Genomic DNA, 19,759 nt, shown 5'->3' with positions numbered 1-19,759 from the left:
GTTTCAGGATGCCTAGGTGTCTGCTCTGTCATTTCCCTTAATGAAATGGGTGCAGTTGCTGGGGCATTCACATTTTCTACTGAATATTTAACCTGCTGTACGACCCTAAGTTTTAAAATTCCTATATTTAAATCACCTTGCCTTTCCGTATGTCTTAAGCTGAATAAAAACCGTTCTCTTTCCTCCTAATCATGCTTTAAATTTTTTATTTCTAGGTTGTTGACAAGGATTCTGCATAAAAATTATGGCTACATTGCAAAGGTATATATCTGAATAAAGGGGCTGGGATAGAAAAGGGTGTGAAATCCTACTTATCACTGTGAGGAATTCTGCTTTTACATGCATAGGCAGAAGCTCATGAGGGACTAACTGAAGGTAGAGTAAAGTTACTGTCATTGAGCTCTCTTGATGGGTCCGTGTTCCAGAAAGCTGTAACGTTTTAGTGCATTTTTCCTAATTTCCTTTATTCTTAGTATCACATTCCAACATATTCACTGCCCTTGGCACTTCCAGTGTATTGCACAAAAGCCCTTAAAATATCCTATTCCTATTTTTTTTTTAACATGGGGAGGAGGGTGACCAGTAAAATGGAAATATAACCCAGGAGAGTAGGGGTTACTGTGACTACCAAGTTTATACTTTGAATTTTTCTGCTCAGATTTTAAAAGGACTGGAGGAACATCAGTTTCCTCAGACTTCACAGTACACGGATGTATTTAACGACACCTCCATCCACTGGTTCCCTGTCCAAAGGCTAAACCAACTCTCCATGGACACCTGGGCATTTCGGGAAGAACCAGATTATCAGGACTGTGAGGACCTCGAAATCATCAGGAACAAGACAGAAGACCCTTCAACTACTGACTCGAACCTGCTATAACGTATTTGACGTTGGCTGAGGAAGCAGCAGCTGCTACTAGAGACTAAAGGGGAGATTGCCATGGACTCCTGAGAACATTCTTTGCAGTGAGCCAAATTTTGAAGAGAACAGCAAATCCCTCAAGTTGGCCCTCCTGTTAGAGGATGATATGCCTGTGAAAGTACCTGGTAAAATTTTACGTACTTCTGAAATAGCATTATCGTGTTATACCCTTCCCTGGTGACTTGGCCTGATAGGGCATATCTCCTGAATAGAGAAGCTACTTTTTCAAAGATGGTTTAAAATATCATTTATTCACAGATACGTCCCCCTCAGGTCCAGGTGTCCAGCCCGCTGCGGGTCTGCCGCAGTCTACTTGGCCATGTCAATCAGACTCTGCAGGGAAGTGGGCACCCAGGTCTTCTCGCCCTGGACGAACACCACTCCCCTATCGATGTAGATGACAATACGGCCGAAGGTGTAGAGCTGCTTCCCTTCATGTCGCTTCCCTATGACAGGCATGAAGACGATGTTGTGCTCCTCAGCCTTGGTCTCAATGAGGTCCTTAAAGTTCATGGGCACAGAGCTGGCGGCCACACCAATGCCCCTCTGGGCCATGTTCTCAGCCTCCCGCCGCTCCTGCATTGCTTCGTACTGGAAGTCTTTCCTCCGCTCTGTGTGGGTGAGGTAGGCGATGTTCTCCCGTGCTCCGGGCTGCATGTAGGCACCTGGAAGACACGGGATGAGGAGAGGTGTTCCAACAGACACAGAAATCAAGACCGTATTTGGGCCGAGGTCTGGTCATGTCACAGGTGCCACTTCTATAAAACCTACTTGTGACTGAGGAGCAGCTGTGCCTCAAAGACACAAAGCACTAGATGATCAAGTACCTAGACTACTGACTGGAATCACATAAAAACTGGTCTTAATATCTGTGGTTAATATCTAGCAACCACAGAGATCATAAAATATTCAACATAAAATGAAATATTCTCAAAGGATTTATCCTTTCCGGGCTGGAAACCTTGACAGACATGCAGTCATTCGCTACTGTTCCGTTCCCATCTCACTGGGTAGTTTTCGCTCCACACTGCCAAACAGGCAGCTCGTAGAACTTTGAAAACATGGCCTATACTACTAACATTTTTAACTTACCCATACAGGCCTTTGGCTCTGAAAGCATTTAAAATGTAGATGGAAAGATGAAACACAAATGTTGAAGGATGGATAATATAGGACCACAAATGCTCAGTGCTAACCTAGGGGTACATATGGGGAGCAGTTCTAGGAGCTTGGGGCCAGAGAGGCTAATGAGGGAGAGTTTAGATTAGAGTATGAAAAATGGAGGTGGCACACCGATGTCCCTTGAAGGACCGGGATAAGTAGAGCAGACAGAAGTATATTTGCCTCATTAAATATAAAATTATATAATCTATGAATTGTTTTATGTAATAGGCTTAAGTAGAAAGAATTAAAGGCTCAGGAAATGGAAATTCCAATCACAGCTGCCACTCTTTAGCTGCGACCTTGAACAAGCTCTTGGCTTTCTTGAGCTCATCTGTGAAACAAGATTAGAGAAGATACTCCAGTGCCTTTGAGAGGTGAACACATTGTAATACAGGATTTGTTAAGGAGGCTCCCAAAACTTCTGATCTAGGCAGAGTGACTCACCTAGAACTGAGTAGTTTGGGGAATAGGTATTAAATGAACAGTCAACTGCCTACTTTGACGCAACAAAGACACCACCCTATTCAGTGCTATATACAAACTAACTCAGTCGCTCTAGGTTTTTTAATAAAACCTAGAAGGTATTAAATGGTCTGAGAGAGTTTACTAATAAGAGAGAGCAACTAATAAGAGTTAGACTGTATGCCCCAAACCCATGCTGTGAGCTTTTACACTTGGGTAGCACACCTAAGGCTGGCTGAATGGACGTACGGATCCCTAAAAAGCCACACAGCACAGTGGTTATGAAGGTAGGTCGTGGAGGTAGGCTCACAAAGTGTGAATCCAGCTTAAATCACTCTTCATTCAGGGAAAGACGCCCCTCCCAGTCACAGGAGAGCTGGCAGTGCATTATATAACCCAGTCCAGTGGGTAAGTCAGGGTCTGTTGGAGTGGAGGGTGAGCTACGCGTAGGCAGCCCATAGGTACCTGAAAACTGAGTCTGTCATTTATATATTCAGAAACGTGGAGCTCAGGGCCAGGACATCAAAAACAGAATCCCCACTCACCAACATTGGAGGACACAGCCCTGTTCATGATATCAAGTGCTTCATTGAATTTGTCCTTGACAGATGGGTGTGCCAGCACCTGGTCTGAGAACATGGACTTCCAGCCCAGGTACCACTTGGTGATCTCTTCGTAATTTGGGCTATTACTGAGCCAGGAGCACAGTACCTGCCAAAAAGGAACAAATAAGAAACTTGCATCCACCATGGCAACAAATGGGAGCAAAACATCCAGAGGGGCCTTTTGTTGTTTTGGTCCTGGGCTTACAAGCTGGTGACCCTTGTAAGGCCATATAGGGGCTCATCAGACTGGCACTTAAGGTCGTGGGATCTGGAGTCAGCTTGATAGCTAAGTGCCCTTGCACATATGAGCCTCAGCCTCCCGTTTATACAGTAGAGAATACCATGGTCCCTATCCTCAAATAATGCAAATCAGGTGCTTAGAACATCTGGCAAATGTCCAATAAATGTGGTCATGTTGTTACTGCTTTACTCATTCCTATCTTGTGTATTTTTCTGCTACATAATTAGAGCACTGTCACTTCACAGTTATCCAAGAATGAAGTGAATCCTCCTTGCCTCCATCCCAGCCCCAACAAAACAAAGCGTACCTGAAGCCACTTGGGGAAGAAGTGCTTTTCAAGGAGCCCCACCAAGCTGGAGACAGAGATCATCCCTTCCCAGTCGATGACCCAATAAAAAGCATCCATGTGCTGCTGATGAGGGTTAATGACTAACTCTCCAAGACACATCCCTGGAAGAGAAACCCAGACTCTAAGACCAAGCCCGGAAGTGCAAAGAGCAAAATCTTCAGCAGACAGTGTCTTTGTTTTTTTTTGGTTTTTGGGGTTTTTTGTTTGTTTCTTTTTGTCTTTGATCTGTTTTTAAAGGTCAACCTTAATCTCTTGACATGGCAATTCTTAAAAATCGTTTTCTTCTCTAACCCAGAAATAAATCACATTTAGAACCAAATACCATGAAAATTTCAGAACACCAATGACTATCCCATTACCAGAAGCCCAAACCAGGCCAGTCAGGAACCAGGAGGCACACTGAGTCTGACATGGTCACTACAGCCTCTCAGTCACTGCCTCAAGGACCCTGGTTTCATTTATATTCAGCCTCAGCACATAAAATGGCACCTCTTTTACAGTGAGCAATGTCCTGTGCTAAGCTCTGTCATACAGCGCAAAGGCCAGGGTTTAGACATGATCCTTGCCGCTGACCACAGAAACCAGGGCACCGAAGCTGCTGGACTTGGATGCTGCGTTCTCCCCATTTCCTTACCCAGCTTGGGCACTATGTTCTTGACCATGAATGCCTCCCAGGAGCCTGGGGTGAAGACATCTTTCCAGGGCTGGAGGATGAGCTTGGCAGAAGAGTCGCTGGGGTGCCACTTCTGCAGGGCGCTGGACAGCTTGCTGCGGATGGGGGAGTACAGTGGCTCCAGGCGCGCCTGCATCAGGGGAAGCCACGGGTGGATCCAAGAGTGGATGGGGACGGTGTCTGTCAGCGGGTTCCAGTTTTCCACCTGTAGCAGGAGTGGGGCGGGGGGAGGAAGCAGCAGTTCATACAGCCTGTGGGACAGTCACATGATGCTCTGTGTAGTTAATAGCAAGGAGGCCACATGCTCTGCTGGCCAAGGTCCAGTCCTTTGCTGATGAGGTCTCCATGTTATGGAGGCCAGGTTAACTCAGAGGCAGCCGAGGTGCTTGGTAGGCCTTTTACCCTACATTTCTCCGAAACAGACTCACAAATGAGTAAATCTATGCAATTGTATTACATCTCAGAAATGGCACAATTCTAATTTTAATAAACCAAGAAAATGAATTCCATATTAATGGGGGCTTTGGAGAGAAAAGGGCTAGAGTTAACATAAGACAACAGCTGTGCTGATAAATTCTGTTAGTTGCAGGTATTTTAGCAACACTGACGTAAAGAGAAATGCTAAATGAGTCCCCATGGTTACTGATGAGAGCTTGTTGCCAGACTCTGGGCCTACCTCCTTCTGCAGCTTGGGGAAGATGAGCTGGTCCAGTATATTATCCAAGATCCACACAGGGATAATGTGTACCCAGCTATCCAAGAAGTCCACCATCGGCTCGCAGTTCCTTGGCTGCCACTGGCTAACAATATTTCGAACAAAAGGCATCCAGACTTCCCATATCAGCCTATGGGAGAAAGGAAGAGGGCAGGCTGGCCTACTGCACCGACTGGTTTCACAGTATACAAAGTACACCACTACCCACTTCTCTACAATAAGAAAAAGGCAACAGCATGAAACTCTGGTCAGAAAACCACCAGGCCAAGTCCCCACGCTGGCCAGACCTGTGCCTGCCGCTTCTCTGCTCTCCTGGCTGCCCACCCAACCTCGGGGCCTCATTCTCAGCAGTACCTGCCTGCCCTGGCAGGGTTGCTGTGGGGTCATACAGGCTCAGGGCCCCCACATGAGGGCCCCTCTCTCCAGGTGTTGTGTGCTTTCCCACCAGAGCTCTGCATAACTGATGCCTCACCCTCTGGGTCATGGCTTTAATGTCACCTCTGAGAGACCTCTGCCTCAAACCTTCTCCCTCAAATAGGTGCATCATGTGCCCAGTTCACACCCTGGGCTTATCTATCCACTTCCTTATTTGCCATCTGCCTTTTCCACTTACTATAGACACAGGCTGTCTGCTTTACTCCCAGGGTAAGCCCAGCACATACATGATCCTCAACAGACACTTGACAAGTGTAGGGTGAACTAATGAATAAGAACCGAAATTCTCAGAGTAGTGCCAGCAGGCAGCAGAAGGTTAATAAAGGCCAGCACCTCAACCTTCCCCAGTCAACAGTAATCCTCAGTCCTCCAAGGAGGATGGCAGCAGGAATGCTGCACGCTGCCCTGGGCTCGGTACCTGTGAAAGGCGTCTGCTGAGAGGTCCTGCCCACCATGAGACAGGAGCTGGTCATTCTCCAGGAGACTTTTCCACTTGGAGATGATCTCGGTGCCATAAGTACAGTCCTGAGGAGAAACACAGCGGCTGAAGGGCAGTGCTAAATCAGCCCTTCTTGCCCGTGGACAATCTCTTCCAGCCACGGAATGCCCTAAATCAGAGGTAGAGGCTGATTTCCCCAACAACTCACTTTGAGGGGATCCCACTCCTTGAAGTACTCTTTCATGAGTGGATAGACGATGGCCACGGCGAGGTCCACGCGGTCGGACATCCGGTACTCCTCGTAGTACTTGTCCTGCAGGGTTTCAAAGATGTGGGCACACTCGTCCAGGGTGAGGGGGTGGCTGCAGTTGGGCTGCATACGCCGCTCGCACTCCTCCACCATCTCCAGGACCTTGCTGAGGTTGGAGATGACCCGTTCTTCATGGTCCAGGACCTCCGACATCTTCTCCAGTTCATGGGAGAGGTTGACCACCATGTCCCGCTCATATTGCAGCTGCCGGTCGTTCTGGATGATCTCCTGCTCCGTGAGGTCGATGAGCAGCTGCAGGTTGTGCTCCAGCTCGGGCAGCGCAAAGCCTGGGGCTTTGGCCTCTCTGCCAGGCTGTGGCAGCTGTTGTGACTGCAGCGGCAGCCCATCGTCGGGGATGTTGTGTTTGTGGCTGATCTGGCTGTAGCTATAGTAGACCTTCTGCTCCCGGCCTGTCATGTCTATGACCTTGGAGAACAGCAGAGGGGACGCAGGTTAACACTCACTATTGTTGCCCTCTGAAACACACCGAAGGCTGGGGAAGGCACAATGATAGTGGAAATGTGTAAAAGCACACTATTTGGCAGAACTGGAGAAGGGCGGTGTTTCTCAAAGGGGGCTCTGTGATGCACTAGGTAAGAAGTGGCTCGGGGACAAGACAATCATGCAAAAACAGTCCTAGATGGGGTCCCTTTGGACAAAGCAGATAGGACTTTTTAGAAAAACTGATTAAATTTGAAAACAGACTATTTAGCTAAGATAGAAATCTATTTTTGTGGAAAAGTAGAGGCTATACTAATCAATGCAGGTAGTAAAGAGTACAATCAAAATAACACCTTTGGTTTAAATAGTGGATACTTAGGCAAGTATCTGAAAGGATGGACACATTGAGGTGTTAAAACTTGGGAAGGAAGGAAAATAATATATTTTTATATTTCTGCCTCTGTATTTCCTGTCTAAAATGTACTACACACTGCTCTACTAAAAAAGCTGTTTTTACTTTGAAAACAAAACACGGCATACAAAAATCCCAGTTATTAGAGAAAGGCAACCTAAGAAATGAGCAAATTCCAATGTTTCAAGAAAACTGAGGAAATCTAAATATGCCCTATAATGAAACAATTATTTATCATCACTTTAAGAGTGTGATCCAAGAACTGTCTAAAATCACCTGGAGAGAAATAAACGTGGAGTCCTCGGGCCCAGTCTAGATCTACTGACTCAGCCACCGGCTGGGACCTGGACATCTGCATTTCTTACTGGCCCCTCGATAATCTGATGTACGACACGCCGATGTTGAGAACCCCACTCATGACTCTGAGCTTTGTGACACATGCACACCATCCTACACCAAACTTCGACAGACAGCTGTCACCACTGTTCTTTGGCTACCTGAGTAAAGGAAAACCTCAGACTGCACATAACTGTCTGAAAATGTGATCTATTCTTAAGGAAGAAAATACTCAGTGCTGGTGTGCCCTGAGGACTCTCTCTGCACTCCTGGTCAGAGAGTAAGTTCATGTGCCCTTTCTAGATTCAAGGGTCTTTGAGACCTTCCTGTTTTCACCTGGTGATTGTATTTCTAAGAATCTATCCTTAAAAAATGAAACAAAGACGTTATGTAAAAACTAGCTTGCCAAAACCCAAACCAAACCAGAAAGAAAGTTAAAGATCTAGTGAGAGAGGTGGGACCTTGTAACAGTGCAGCCACTCTCGGGTTACACACTTGTTAAAGACAGTGTTCACACAGAGTTTTCAATAACACGAATATTATTAAATTCACTGGATCCCAGCTCCAGAAAGAAGAGTGCATTGTCTACCACTCTAGCACCGTGAAGAGTGCCTGGCACACAGTGAGAACGCAGTAACTTACTGAAGGTGTGAGTGCAGTGAATGGGAACATGCTGTTATCAAACGAGAAAAGCCTGGCTAGAAGCCCCAAAGGGACCTTAGAAAATGTTCTGTGATTGACTCCAGGATGTAGGATTTTAGTGTTTTGCAATGCCCCATCCTGGACAAGGTGTCCAAGGGCCCACATACCTTGACCTGGGAAAGCTCCCTCTGGGGAGTGGTAAGCTTCTTGCTAATTCTGCCCTTGGCCTTCAACTCTTCCACAGTCTTGTAAGAGTATTTGGGTTTCTTCTTGCTTCCGCTGGGGTCTTTCCTCCACTGGCTCAGCTCCTTCTGAAACTCCTGAACCAGAGGGATAGTCTGTCACAGGAAAGCCCACTTTTTACAGCAGGTGGGGCCACTGAGACCATTAACTAACAAATATTTAATAGCTGCTTAGATTTTCACAAAGTTCTCTGCTAAGGATTGTGTCTGAGGGACACTAAAACCAACTAAAGATACTCCTTGACACCCACTCCCCCTCTTACAAATACTGAGGTTCAAAAGACAGGTATACCAAACTAGAAAAAGAAACAAAGGTAAAGGCAACATTTACTGAGCATCTATGTCAGGCGCTAAATTAGTTTTAAATTTACCTCATGTGAAACTTAGAAATGCAGCATATAGGATTCTTTTTAAGTACACAAAATCCTGGCTTTCATTTAAAAGGGAGGTAAATAAGCAGGTCCCTAAGTTTCAAAGCACAGATATCTTTTACAATCAGGTTTGCAAAACTTTTCCAAAGGAAGATCTAAAGTAAAGGAGGGAACTGTTAGAGGTTTGTAGATTCTGGCCCAGAAGTGGTTTTGTGGTTGCCATTTTGTTTTTCTTACCTTTATTTAAAACTTCAAATTTTTTCTCAAAAAAATAAATAAAATCTGGACTTCTTTGGGAAAAGCAGAAAATCAGACAATGTTGAGCCCACATTCTACAGGGCAATAATCACCTAGTGCTGAATAGAAACTACCCGTTTAGATGGGCTATGCTCCCACCTGTCTGCTGCAGGCCCCACCACTCCTTGCTGCCTCACCTCAGGCTCGCTTTCCTCACTTACATTGTGTATCTGGCCCTTGTTAGCTTCTAAGTCTGAGAGCCCGACTCAGTAGTCAACCCCACATTATCAAATGTCTCTTTCCCCAGTAAAAGAGAGGGTCATTGCCAAGAACAGAAACATGTGTCTTTGCAGCATCCTGCTTTCCTTCATAAATGCAAAAAAAGAAACATTTCAATCAAGAGAGCTGGCCCCTTCTGTCACTGGAGCAGAGAGATACACAGTTGACAGCATACAGCTCTCTGGCGCACTTGGGATGAGACCCTAGCATCTAAAATAGCTTTCAAGACCAAGTAGTGTGGCCTGCCCACTTCTCAAGGTGCTTCCTTTCCTTCCTTGCTTGGCTATACTACGGTCCTGCCTTGTCTCCTTAATGTCTCCACCATCAAGCTCACAGCTTTTCTCTCAGTATCCTGTGGCCTCCTAACCCTCCCTATGGCTGATACCCTCTCTTCTGCCCAGTGTCAACTGAAACATCTCCTTTCCAAGAGGTCTTCCCTAACCATCCTATTAAAAGCATGTCACCCCCGCCCTGCCACAAACACACACGCACACCCTATCTTATTTTCTACCTTGGCACTTCTTAGCACTTCTCTTTCTAATCACATCGTAGTTGCCTGTTTACTGTCTGTCTCTGTCCACCAGGCTCTAAGCCCTTCGTCACGGTACACCCAGCCTCCAGCAGTGTCTGGCACAGGATATGCCATAACTACCTGAAGACTGACATGAATGAACGAACAAAGTTACAAACTAACTGAAGTGGCACAGACACCACCACCCAGCCTCCTAACTTTTGGTTACCTCTTCAGCTTCTTCTTCAGAGTCAACCACGGGGAAGTCTTGCAGGGACTGAGTGGTCCGCTCTGAGCCATAAGCTCCCACGGCACCTTTTCCCTTTCTCTGTTTGGCTTCGATTGGGTTAATGATACCTGTCAAATTTCAGCAAAAAAAGAGATTCAGATCACAGTAATCCTTGTACCTGAATAAGCCACTCAGTGAAATCACACTTCCTTGGACATTACATACAATAACATATGACCCAGCCAAGAAACCTCTTCTCTAGCCTCACAATACTGTTCAGAACTGTCCTATGTGATGTGAAACTTCAGGGCATTTATGCAGCCACAGAACAGTTTGCTAACATTAGGTTATTTATGTCCTAAAGACAGATTTCCGTTTCTACTTGGATTTATTCTTAAGTTATGGACAGGAAGAAAAGAGAAAAGTTAATTTATTACTAGGAACTCAGGCACATTAAATTTGAGGCTTTGTTCATTTGGAAGCCTTTAACATGGAAAGTACAGTAATTCAGATAATCTATTGATTCTGACTGAAGTAAGGTGAACTGAGACTCCATCTATTTTACATTTATCCCAACTATGCCTGTTTTATAACATGGTTAAACCTTGGAAATAAATGTTCTTCTTATATGAGTTTACGAACAAGACAACATTTTAATGAAGACTTTCCCTTACCCCAAACTTTCCACATCCTTTCACTTCCAGTTAGTACTGCTTAAATCTCAAATTAGAACATTCCCCTTTCTTGTTCCTGGTCACCATTTCTATCCTCCCTCCAGTTCATGTGTGTTTTTTTTTTTTTTCATACAGCTTATGTTTTGAACACATAACCTGGATTTAACCTTAATAATTATGTAGGGAGTGGAATCTGAATTATAGGGAATACTACTGATTACATCCAGTTGGTGACTGCTCATGGGCAATAACTCAAAAACCAGGACAACACCTCCCTGCAGGAGGAATGCAACTGCTTGGTGTGAGTGGCTCTGGTACCAAGAAGATAACAATGTGTGAGAGGAGCTGTGTCTCCATGGGGCTAGGGGAGCGAGGTCAAAAGGAGACAGTGCTACCGAGCAAAGGTGAAGGAAACCAACACAGCATTTGCTTGGCCAAGTTTATAGCTAAATGTCTCTAGCTATTTTAAAAAGCTACACACAATACTTCATTGAAATTCCTGAAGGACAGATAGCTGTTTTTGCAAAACTGAAACCCTTGTGAGCAGGAACTATAAACTCTCACGCCTTCAGGGCCCAGGAAAATTAATGTAAACAAGTGGGTTAAAGCAAAGGACGACAGGGAGTGGGGACCATTTCGAGGAGACCATGAGCACTACCCTGGGGCCGCTGATTCAACTGAACCAATTACTGTCAGGCAGGTCTAGAATTTTAGCTGAGGTTGTCTGACTTTTAAATACTGGCTATGAATTCAAATTTTTTTAGAAACATGGACAGGCCCAAAAGAAGCTTGTCTTCAACGTATGAGCTTACAGCCTGTTCTAGATCCTAACCCTCTTCTTCCTGCTCAAACAAGTATTATATCTCAGTTTGATAAAGCAAGGTAGCTCAGGAGCACAACTAGTCTTGTGTTGGCAGATCAGGCTGAGGAGTTTAAGTACTTTCAAAGGAGAAAAAGCAGACCACTCCCCAAACCACTCCTTCCTCTGCCTTGCCTCCCTTGCTCAAGACACAAGGTTGATGGTGCCGTTACCTTGTGCATTCTTCCCGAGGCCCCTTCCAGGAACATAGCCCATCTTCTGAAGAAGCTTCTGTCCAATTCCTTTTGTATGTCTTTCCCAGCTGCCAAAATCCATGAAAGATTTGGTTCCTCCTGCAAAACCTTTCTGGCTGGGTTTAAAATTGCCACCCTGAAAAATAAATAAATAAATAAAAAATCAAAGCATAGTTGATTGGAAAAAGAAGAAAATTCTAAGAAAGACAGCTTGGCTGATGAGAAAATGGCCGGGCAGTCACACAGCACTATGAAGAGTTTCATATAAACCCAAAATATGTCCATGATGTGTTAGGAAAGAAAAGAGACTGCATCACACACTTCACATCTTGCAGAACCAGCCACCACAAGGAGCAACCCACACAGCTGGCCTCCAGCTGAGACCCCCACTTGCTAGGAGATACTTGGCCACAATGACCTTCTAAGGATATTACTAAGGTCACAGTCCTTTGATAAAGATGTTACCGTTTTTAACTTCTTTGGTCCGAAATCCTTAGGAAATTCATCCTGCTTAGCAGGTTTCTCTTCATCATCAGAATCTTCCAGCTCCGCCTCCTCTGCTGCCCCTTTCTTGAGCCCGGCACTGATGAAGTTGACTGGAGCGGAGTAGTCACGGGCCCTGCAGGTAAACACAATGTCCCATGGGGTGGTCCGTAAAGAACTCTTCTGCAGCCATCCCCTGTAGAAACTTTGCTGGCCAGAGAACTCCTTAGAGTGGCCATCATGGGATCCATGTTAAAAGAACGACACATTTACTTATATTAAAAGGGCCTCAGATCTGGCATCCCATTTAACTTTTTTACCTGATGTGCTCGAGTCAGCTCTACGGCTGAAGAGCTATCAGTATCAGTGTAGAGTCGATTAAAAATTCAAAGTATGTTATGATAATACCACTTTCCTTTTACATTTTTTAAAATTAACTTAATTCAAAAAGCATTTCTTTTGGACACTATTTCAAGTACAAAAATCAAACAAGAAAAGAAATTCTGACAAAAATCATACACATTATAAGAGATTATATAAATGGCAAGTATACTGACGATTATATACAACTCTAAGAAAAAGTTCATGTCCATTAATTTGTATATAAAAACTAAAATACCTCAGAAATTAACCCTGTAAGATGGAAAGCATTGATTTTAACTGATTGTTTCAGGAGTGTACTTAAGTCATTAACCACAGACCCTTTTGTATAAACTGAAGCCAACACCTTCGTATTGTGTGGTTAAAGGAACACAGCGAAAAGGTTCCAGTGGAAAACCCTGGGAATACTGCAAAATGAAGTGATGCTTTATAAAATGACAAACCTAGTAATTAAACATCCCCATGGAGGCAATAAAACTGAGGAAATTCTTTCCTAAAAGATGCGATATAACTTATTGGTTAAGAGCCCAAAACTCTAGAGTCAGCTAGGCCAGGGTTCTTAAAGCCTAGCTGTGTGGCCTTTGGCCGCAGTTTCTTAATCGGTATGAGATGATGATAATGGTACCTTTCTCATAAGGCAAATGAGACCAGGCATGTGAAAAACCCAGAACAAGGAAGCAGCCAATAGATGACGGCTGGCTGCTCTAATGAGCTCATGATTATGCAGTTCTTGACCCTGATCTATTTATCATCCACTTTTCGAGTTCTTTGTCAGATGAGAAGAGGTTGAACTACACTTTCTTTTCAGCCTCCTTTGTGAAAAAGGCACAACCTCAACGGGCCCACAAGCCACGGATGAGGACAGGGAGACAAACCCAAACCTGCTACACACTCTAGATAAGCAGTTTGCAGCCCACACACACATAACTTCACACTGAGGAGCTTTTGGCCTCAATCCTCACCTCCCTACCACCAACCTAGCCCAGGCCCCCACCACCTCTGCAAGGACTGGTGCCTCAGCCTCCCCACAGAGCTCCATGCTGACTCTGCACATCAGCAAAAAGGTCTTCTCCAAATGTAACCCTGCCCCCAGGTCATACCCTCTCCATAAAGAGCCATGGGCCTCTTCTCAAACTATGCTCTGCTCCCCTCCCTCTTGCCACACCAGCTTGCAAAATTATTCAGATCCTGATGGATAGATACCCTGTTGCTTCCCATCAAGGGCCTTTGCATACTCATGCCTCTCCTACCACCTTAGTAACCTATTTTCATATCGGCTCAAGGGGCACTTCTCCAAAGGAATCTTCCCTAACCTCCAGAATAGGTCAAACACCCTGAAATGAGCTAAGGCCCTCAGGCCCTAAATCACAGTTACCAACTTCCATTGTGTGAGCTGTTGATTAATGCCTAACTCCATCCACTAGGGACTGGGCTCTTGACAAGGATTGGGTCTACATAAGGCCCTATATAATTGCTCAATAAACACAACTGACGATCAAATCAGTGAAAGAACACTTTAGCCTAAAGAGGAAACTGATACTCCCTAACTGATGTCACAGCCAAGGGACTCAGTAAGGCTAGAGAGAAGTATATTTAGTGGGTATCTCCCCAATTCCCTCTCCATCTTCCCCAATCCATTCCCAAACGCAAGGGGAAGCCACTCCATGCAAGCCAGTACCGTTTGCCTCCAAAGCTGGGCCTCTCTTCATCTGAGTCTCGTTCTGCCCACACTCCATAGGTGGCCTCTTCCTTCGTCTGCCAGTGGCGCTGCCGGTTGGGGTTGAACTCATTCTGCAGATCCCAGTCAGTGATCTCAAAGTTCTCCCGCTCATCCTCGTCATCATCCATGTGGCCTTCCCCGTCCCGGTACAGGTGGGACAGTGACATGGCCAGTCACTAAAGGAAGAGACAAAAAAGGCACAGTCTGTGATAAGTCTTGAGAGTGGCAAGAAGGCTTCCTTGTGAGTTCCTACTCTTTGCTACCTTCGGAACTTCCTCCAAACTTCAAGTCCATTCAAATCAGTTATAATTCAAAAAAGCAGCCATTAAAAATATATTTTTGGATATCAGTACGAAAACAGTGGAACAAACAATTAGTCCCTACAGTCTATGTGATTCTAAAGCATGTATTTCCTTGCCTTATCAGTGTCATAAAACCTCTCACAAACACACACAAACCACAAAAAAAATAACTAAGTTATTTTCTATATTATTGCCTCAGAAATTGTGTAGACATCATCCCAGACTCTACATTTTATTACTTTTTTTCTATTGTTGAGAGAAGTTATATCTGGACCCTTGGCAGTCCCAGGAAGTGATTTCTTTAGAATATGCTTTCTGAAACACATTAATTGATGAGGCCTTAAGACTTCCCAAATGCGAACCTATTCTGATGGCTGGAAGACAGTAGTGATTATGAACACTACCTAACAGTTAAACATCTATTGAATAGAATAGAAAATTCAGCTCCTGCTAGCTGGGTGATGAGATTCAGCTGTTTCTTTCTTAAATGCATCAACTACCACATCAGCCTTAAAGAATACTTGCAAGGCAGAGTTAATGAGATGGCACGCAAAAAACACTGAACTCAGAATAAGTGTTCAAGGAACAATGGCTGTTACTGTAGTCACATGATTAAGTTCATCCACATTACTATTACTGGACTAGGGAGTGAACTTTAGCAAAGTGATTGTGAAATCAGCTGCTAAAATCACAGCTCGAATTCGAATCCTCACTTTACCAGGTACTCACTCAGTGTATGAGAATTAAAGGCACATTAAGTTCCAAGTACACAACACCACATGGTAATACACTCAATTTATGACAGCAATTGTGATTCTGGTCTATCAGTTGCTGCAAGCAGCCCTCACAGACAGGGAGTTTGTTTACTATCTCCACAGGCAATGTCAAACTCTGATCAGCTGTTACATAGTTTTCCCTGCTTGTTCTACTCATTGGTGTACTGGTTGGGTGCTGCTAGACCTAACCCACGCAGGAGTGCAAAGGAGGGAAATGTTCTGCAGAGTCCCAGATAGATGAGAGTCAATAATACCACTGCCTTCTTCCGCACAGGGCCTGGTAATAATCACAGAGTTGTCGCGAGTTAAAGAAATTTCAGGTGGTGCTAAGCACTTGCTGGATGCCTAGGCCGATAATCATTAACGTAAGCAACAAGACACTTCTACGAGGTTGGTACTATTAGCTTCAGACGAGAAAAATGAGGCTCCGAGAAGTTAAACAATTTGCCCTATCCACATCTAGGGCTCGACACTAGGTGGGTTTAAAGCCAGGGTTCGAGCGTCTCTCTACCTGCTGTCCAGGTTTCGGTTCCCAACTCGACCTAGGCCCCCCACTCCTCGGTAACCCCGAGCGGGCCCGCCTCTCTCTCTACCTCGGCAGAGCTGTCTGCGAAATGGAAGCCCACACCGGCGAGGCCGAGGCCTGCCTCCCGTGGCCCTCGCACCCACTCCCCCCGGTACGGAGCTCCCCGGTCCCCTTCCACTCCCCGGCTCACCTCGCCCGCGTCCAGCGTCCTAAGGTCAGGGTCCCACTCAGTGCGAGAGACGAGCAGCTCAGGCGGTCGGACCCCGGATGTGCCGGAACCTGCGCGCCGGAAATGACGTTTTTCGACAGTGGAAATGTGCGCTGGTTGCCGTGGGAGCAATGGAACGCTTGAGCGGTTCTGCCTCTAAAGCAGCGGGCTGAGATGCTTGAAAGGACAGGCGGATTTTCAGGGCCCTGAATGGCTGTGAGGGTGACATCCTGGCCCTGCCGGCCTCCCTGCCGAGCCCGCTTCATGGCGACGCCCAGCCTGTAATGACTAGTGTGGACGTCGCCGAGTCACCTCTGCGGGCTCCTTTGTCAGCGGTGGGATTCTAAATCTGTAAAATGGGTATATGATATAAGACTAGCTCATAAAATAGTTCTGAAGAATCGTGAGAGACATTAAGGGGGCTGGGATGCGGCATTCTTAGAATAATGATGGCCAATACCATATCCTGAATCTTTGGAGTCTCAGTATAGTATAAGTATCGTGTAGGCCCAGAGCAATTGCCTTATCTAGGTGTCTTAGGGAGTGAAGGAATGAATGAGCAAATTCTAGCGGTCCCAGGTATTCCCTCCAGGAAATCTTTCCATTCTCTTTATTTCCAACATGTTGTAAATAAATTTCATTCATTCACTAACCTAATAAAAATATACTGAGTGCCTACACTGCACTAGGTTCAGAGCACGCAATGAACAAAACAAGCGCCAGCTCTCCCAGGGTATCCCTCACCAGCTCTGAATTCTGTGTAGGCACAAGGGCCCTGGAGTTCTAATCTTAGCTCTACCACTTATCAACTGTGGACCTTGAGTAAGTCACTACATCTCTCTAAGCCTTAGTTTTCTCTTCAGCAAAATAGTTGAAGATCCAATGAGATAAAATATATAAGCCATATAAGCACACAGTAGGTGCTTAGGAAGTGTTAGCTGTTAATGTTTGCTTATGTTCTCTCTTTTTCTCCTCCCTACGATAGAAAGATCCAAGAGACAATTATTGGAGTGAACAAAGAGCACTGGACTTAGAGTCAAAGGACTCCGGTCTTACCTCCCATGGTTGTTAGTAATTAAATGAGAAACTACATGAACATGAAGTCAATTAAAAGTCGGCTTCTTGGGAATAGGGACCGTGATTTAATGGTCTCAGTATCCCCAGTGACATGTAGTGTCACTGTGCCTAACACAAAGTATGTTTTCAAGAAAGAAACTAGAAAGTGAGGTTTTAGTAGAGAAGGCCATGGGGAGAGAGTCTGACAGACTAAAAGTTCCACCAAGGGGCAGAGTGATGGAAACAAGATGACATAAACCATTTTGAGTCTGGGCCTGAAAATGTATATGCATCTATTTATGACCCAAAGCCAAAAATATAAGCAAGCTTAGCTTGGCTTCTCTGTAGCTCTGTCTATAGCTTTACAGCCAACTTTGTAGAGCTGCAGTTATTTTGATCATGAGGGACTGATGGATTTGCTTCACCAAATGAACCCCACCATGTGGCTTCTGGAGAAGAGAACTTAGTGGACTGTTGTGGAGTCATTAAGAATGTAGGCTATGATCAAGTGATCAGAGTGTATCCTTAAGAATGGAACCAATAGAAATCACGTACCACTTGATGTGATACCCTGAGCAGATCACAGCATTGCTTCTGTGATATTCCTGCACACCCTGAACCAAATCAGACAAACCCAAATAAAGAGACATTCTACAAAACAACTAGTCTGTACTCTTCAAAAGTGCCAAGATCGTGGACGTCAAAGAAAGACTGCAGTTCCAGAATGAAGAAGAGTAAGAGGCATGATGATTAAATGCAATCATATGATTCTGAACTGGATCTTTTTGCTGTAAAGGAAGTTTTTGGGACAACTGGTAAAATTTAAATGGGATTTGAGGTTTCCATGGTAGTGATGTATCCATGTTAATTTCCTGATTTTGATGGTTGTCCTGTGATTACATTGGAGAATGTGTTTTTTGGAAATACTAAAGTATTTGTGGATGGTAAGGCATCAACAGGAAACAATCTTAAATGATTAAGAAAAAAAAGTCTTTTTTTAATGGACTTAGAATTTTTTTTTTAATGAAGTTTCTGGAATAAAACTTCAAGGATCCCAATCTCTATTTTGCTGCTTCCTAGGTTTGGGACCTAAGTTTTTCATCTGTAAAATGAGGATAATAACAGTACTGCTCTAAAAGGGTTGTTTTCAAGACACCCCCCCCCCCCCCTAAAAAAAAGGCAGAGGTAGGGACTAATTAATGCATGTAAATCCTGGCATAGTAAGAGCTTCGTACATGGTTGTAACTATTTTTCATGTAAAAGACCCAAGCTCATACATTTGCATGGAGGGTCTCTCAGCCTCAAAGGTTAATGGTTTTTCACGATTTCTGGGTTCAAGTGCCCAGACTCAGGAAAAGCAAGGAGAGAAGCAGACAGATTTAGATTCAGGATTTCATATCCATCCTGGTCTCCTGTCACTGTCCAGAAAAACCCTTGCTTTGGGACTCAGGGACATCTAGGCCCGTGTTTAGATTCCCAATGAGGTACTCAGACATGTAGCCTTCCCAGAAGAGGTTGCCAGGCAACAAGGCTCCTCAGCAGGAGCCTAGCAGGACTCTCGGACACTCATCAGTCCATTCCTCCCTTTTTACAGCTGAGGCAATGGAGGAGGCCATGTCACAAGGAATGTGCCCAGGGTTACACAGTAAGTTTAAGGACAGAGCTAGGCCTGGAATCCAAGACTTCAGATTTCCAGGGCAATACTTTCTCTGCTGTACCACATGTGGGGCCCCCCTCATCATCACTGCCTACTTATTTGAACTAATACTTCTAGAGTGATTCCTATCTGCTCAGAGTCACAAAAACAAACCCTCTGAATACATTATTTCTTAGACTCCTCAACCTTCGGAGGTCGTTTCTATTATCACCTAAGTCCACACTCCTAATCACTCCTTTTTGCAGCCTGTGCTATATAACTCTGTTCCCACATTGCCTTCAAAAGATTTGGGGGGAAAATTCTTGCTCAGTTACAACTTTAAATGGGAAATGTTCTGCAGAGTCCCAGATAGATGAGAGTCAATAATACCACTGCCTTCTTCCGCACAGGGCCTGGTAATAATCACAGAGTTGTCGCGAGTTAAAGAAATTTCAGGTGGTGCTAAGCACTTGCTGGATGCCTAGGCCGATAATCATTAACGTAAGCAACAAGACACTTCTACGAGGTTGGTACTATTAGCTTCAGACGAGAAAAATGAGGCTCCGAGAAGTTAAACAATTTGCCCTATCCACATCCAGGGCTCGACACTAGGTGGGTTTAAAGCCAGGGTTCGAGCGTCTCTCTACCTGCTGTCCAGGTTTCGGTTCCCAACTCGACCTAGGCCCCCCACTCCTCGGTAACCCCGAGCGGGCCCGCCTCTCTCTCTACCTCGGCAGAGCTGTCTGCGAAATGGAAGCCCACACCGGCGAGGCCGAGGCCTGCCTCCCGTGGCCCTCGCACCCACTCCCCCCGGTACGGAGCTCCCCGGTCCCCTTCCACTCCCCGGCTCACCTCGCCCGCGTCCAGCGTCCTAAGGTCAGGGTCCCACTCAGTGCGAGAGACGAGCAGCTCAGGCGGTCGGACCCCGG

The 19,759-nt window shown here is 45.2% G+C and overlaps 2 protein-coding genes across 3 annotated transcripts in view; one reads left to right on the top strand and one right to left on the bottom strand.

Annotated features, from left to right (window-relative positions):
• Positions 1–1,152, top strand: part of SRRD (SRR1 domain containing) — an 11,709-nt gene extending 10,557 nt beyond the window's left edge. The window contains exons 6-7 of the mRNA XM_023520176.1: positions 216–261; positions 659–1,152. Coding sequence (XP_023375944.1) covers positions 216–261; positions 659–880 — 268 coding nt within the window. The 3' untranslated portion in view covers positions 881–1,152. The remainder of the gene's footprint in view (positions 1–215; positions 262–658) is intronic.
• On the bottom strand, positions 448–19,759 carry TFIP11 (tuftelin interacting protein 11). Of its 2 annotated transcripts, none has more exons than XM_011374645.2 (13): positions 19,683–19,759; positions 14,285–14,502; positions 12,208–12,361; positions 11,722–11,878; positions 10,016–10,143; positions 8,314–8,466; positions 6,214–6,741; positions 5,985–6,091; positions 5,093–5,261; positions 4,378–4,621; positions 3,702–3,844; positions 3,094–3,259; positions 448–1,587 (listed from the first exon to the last, which is right to left on the bottom strand). In XM_011374645.2, exons 2-13 carry the CDS (start codon positions 14,491–14,493, stop codon positions 1,232–1,234), a joined length of 2,514 nt encoding a protein of 837 aa, XP_011372947.1. In that variant the 5' UTR covers positions 14,494–14,502; positions 19,683–19,759; the 3' UTR covers positions 448–1,231. The 2 variants fall into 2 exon arrangements, with proteins under 2 accessions (XP_011372947.1, XP_011372946.1); XM_011374644.2 differs by lacking the exon at positions 19,683–19,759 and adding an exon at positions 16,121–16,249.

This window comes from Pteropus vampyrus, unplaced genomic scaffold (genome assembly GCF_000151845.1).
Source record: "Pteropus vampyrus isolate Shadow unplaced genomic scaffold, Pvam_2.0 Scaffold251, whole genome shotgun sequence".
NCBI classification, from domain to species: domain Eukaryota; kingdom Metazoa; phylum Chordata; class Mammalia; order Chiroptera; family Pteropodidae; genus Pteropus; species Pteropus vampyrus.
This window is presented reverse-complemented; position numbering and strand designations above follow the sequence as displayed.

What these genes read in the sequence shown, in the direction of transcription:
- TFIP11 (XM_011374645.2), bottom strand. Translation starts at nt 14,493, where the DNA reads ATGTCACTGTCCCACCTGTACCGGGACGGGGAAGGCCACATGGATGAT. An exon ending in GACCAAAGAAGTTAAAAACG is followed by an intron (nt 11,879 to 12,207) that starts GTAACATCTTTA and finishes TTTATTTTTCAG; the next exon opens with GGTGGCAATTTTAAACCCAG. An exon ending in TCCCCAAGCTGCAGAAGGAG is followed by an intron (nt 4,622 to 5,092) that starts GTAGGCCCAGAG and finishes CTCCTGCTACAG; the next exon opens with GTGGAAAACTGGAACCCGCT.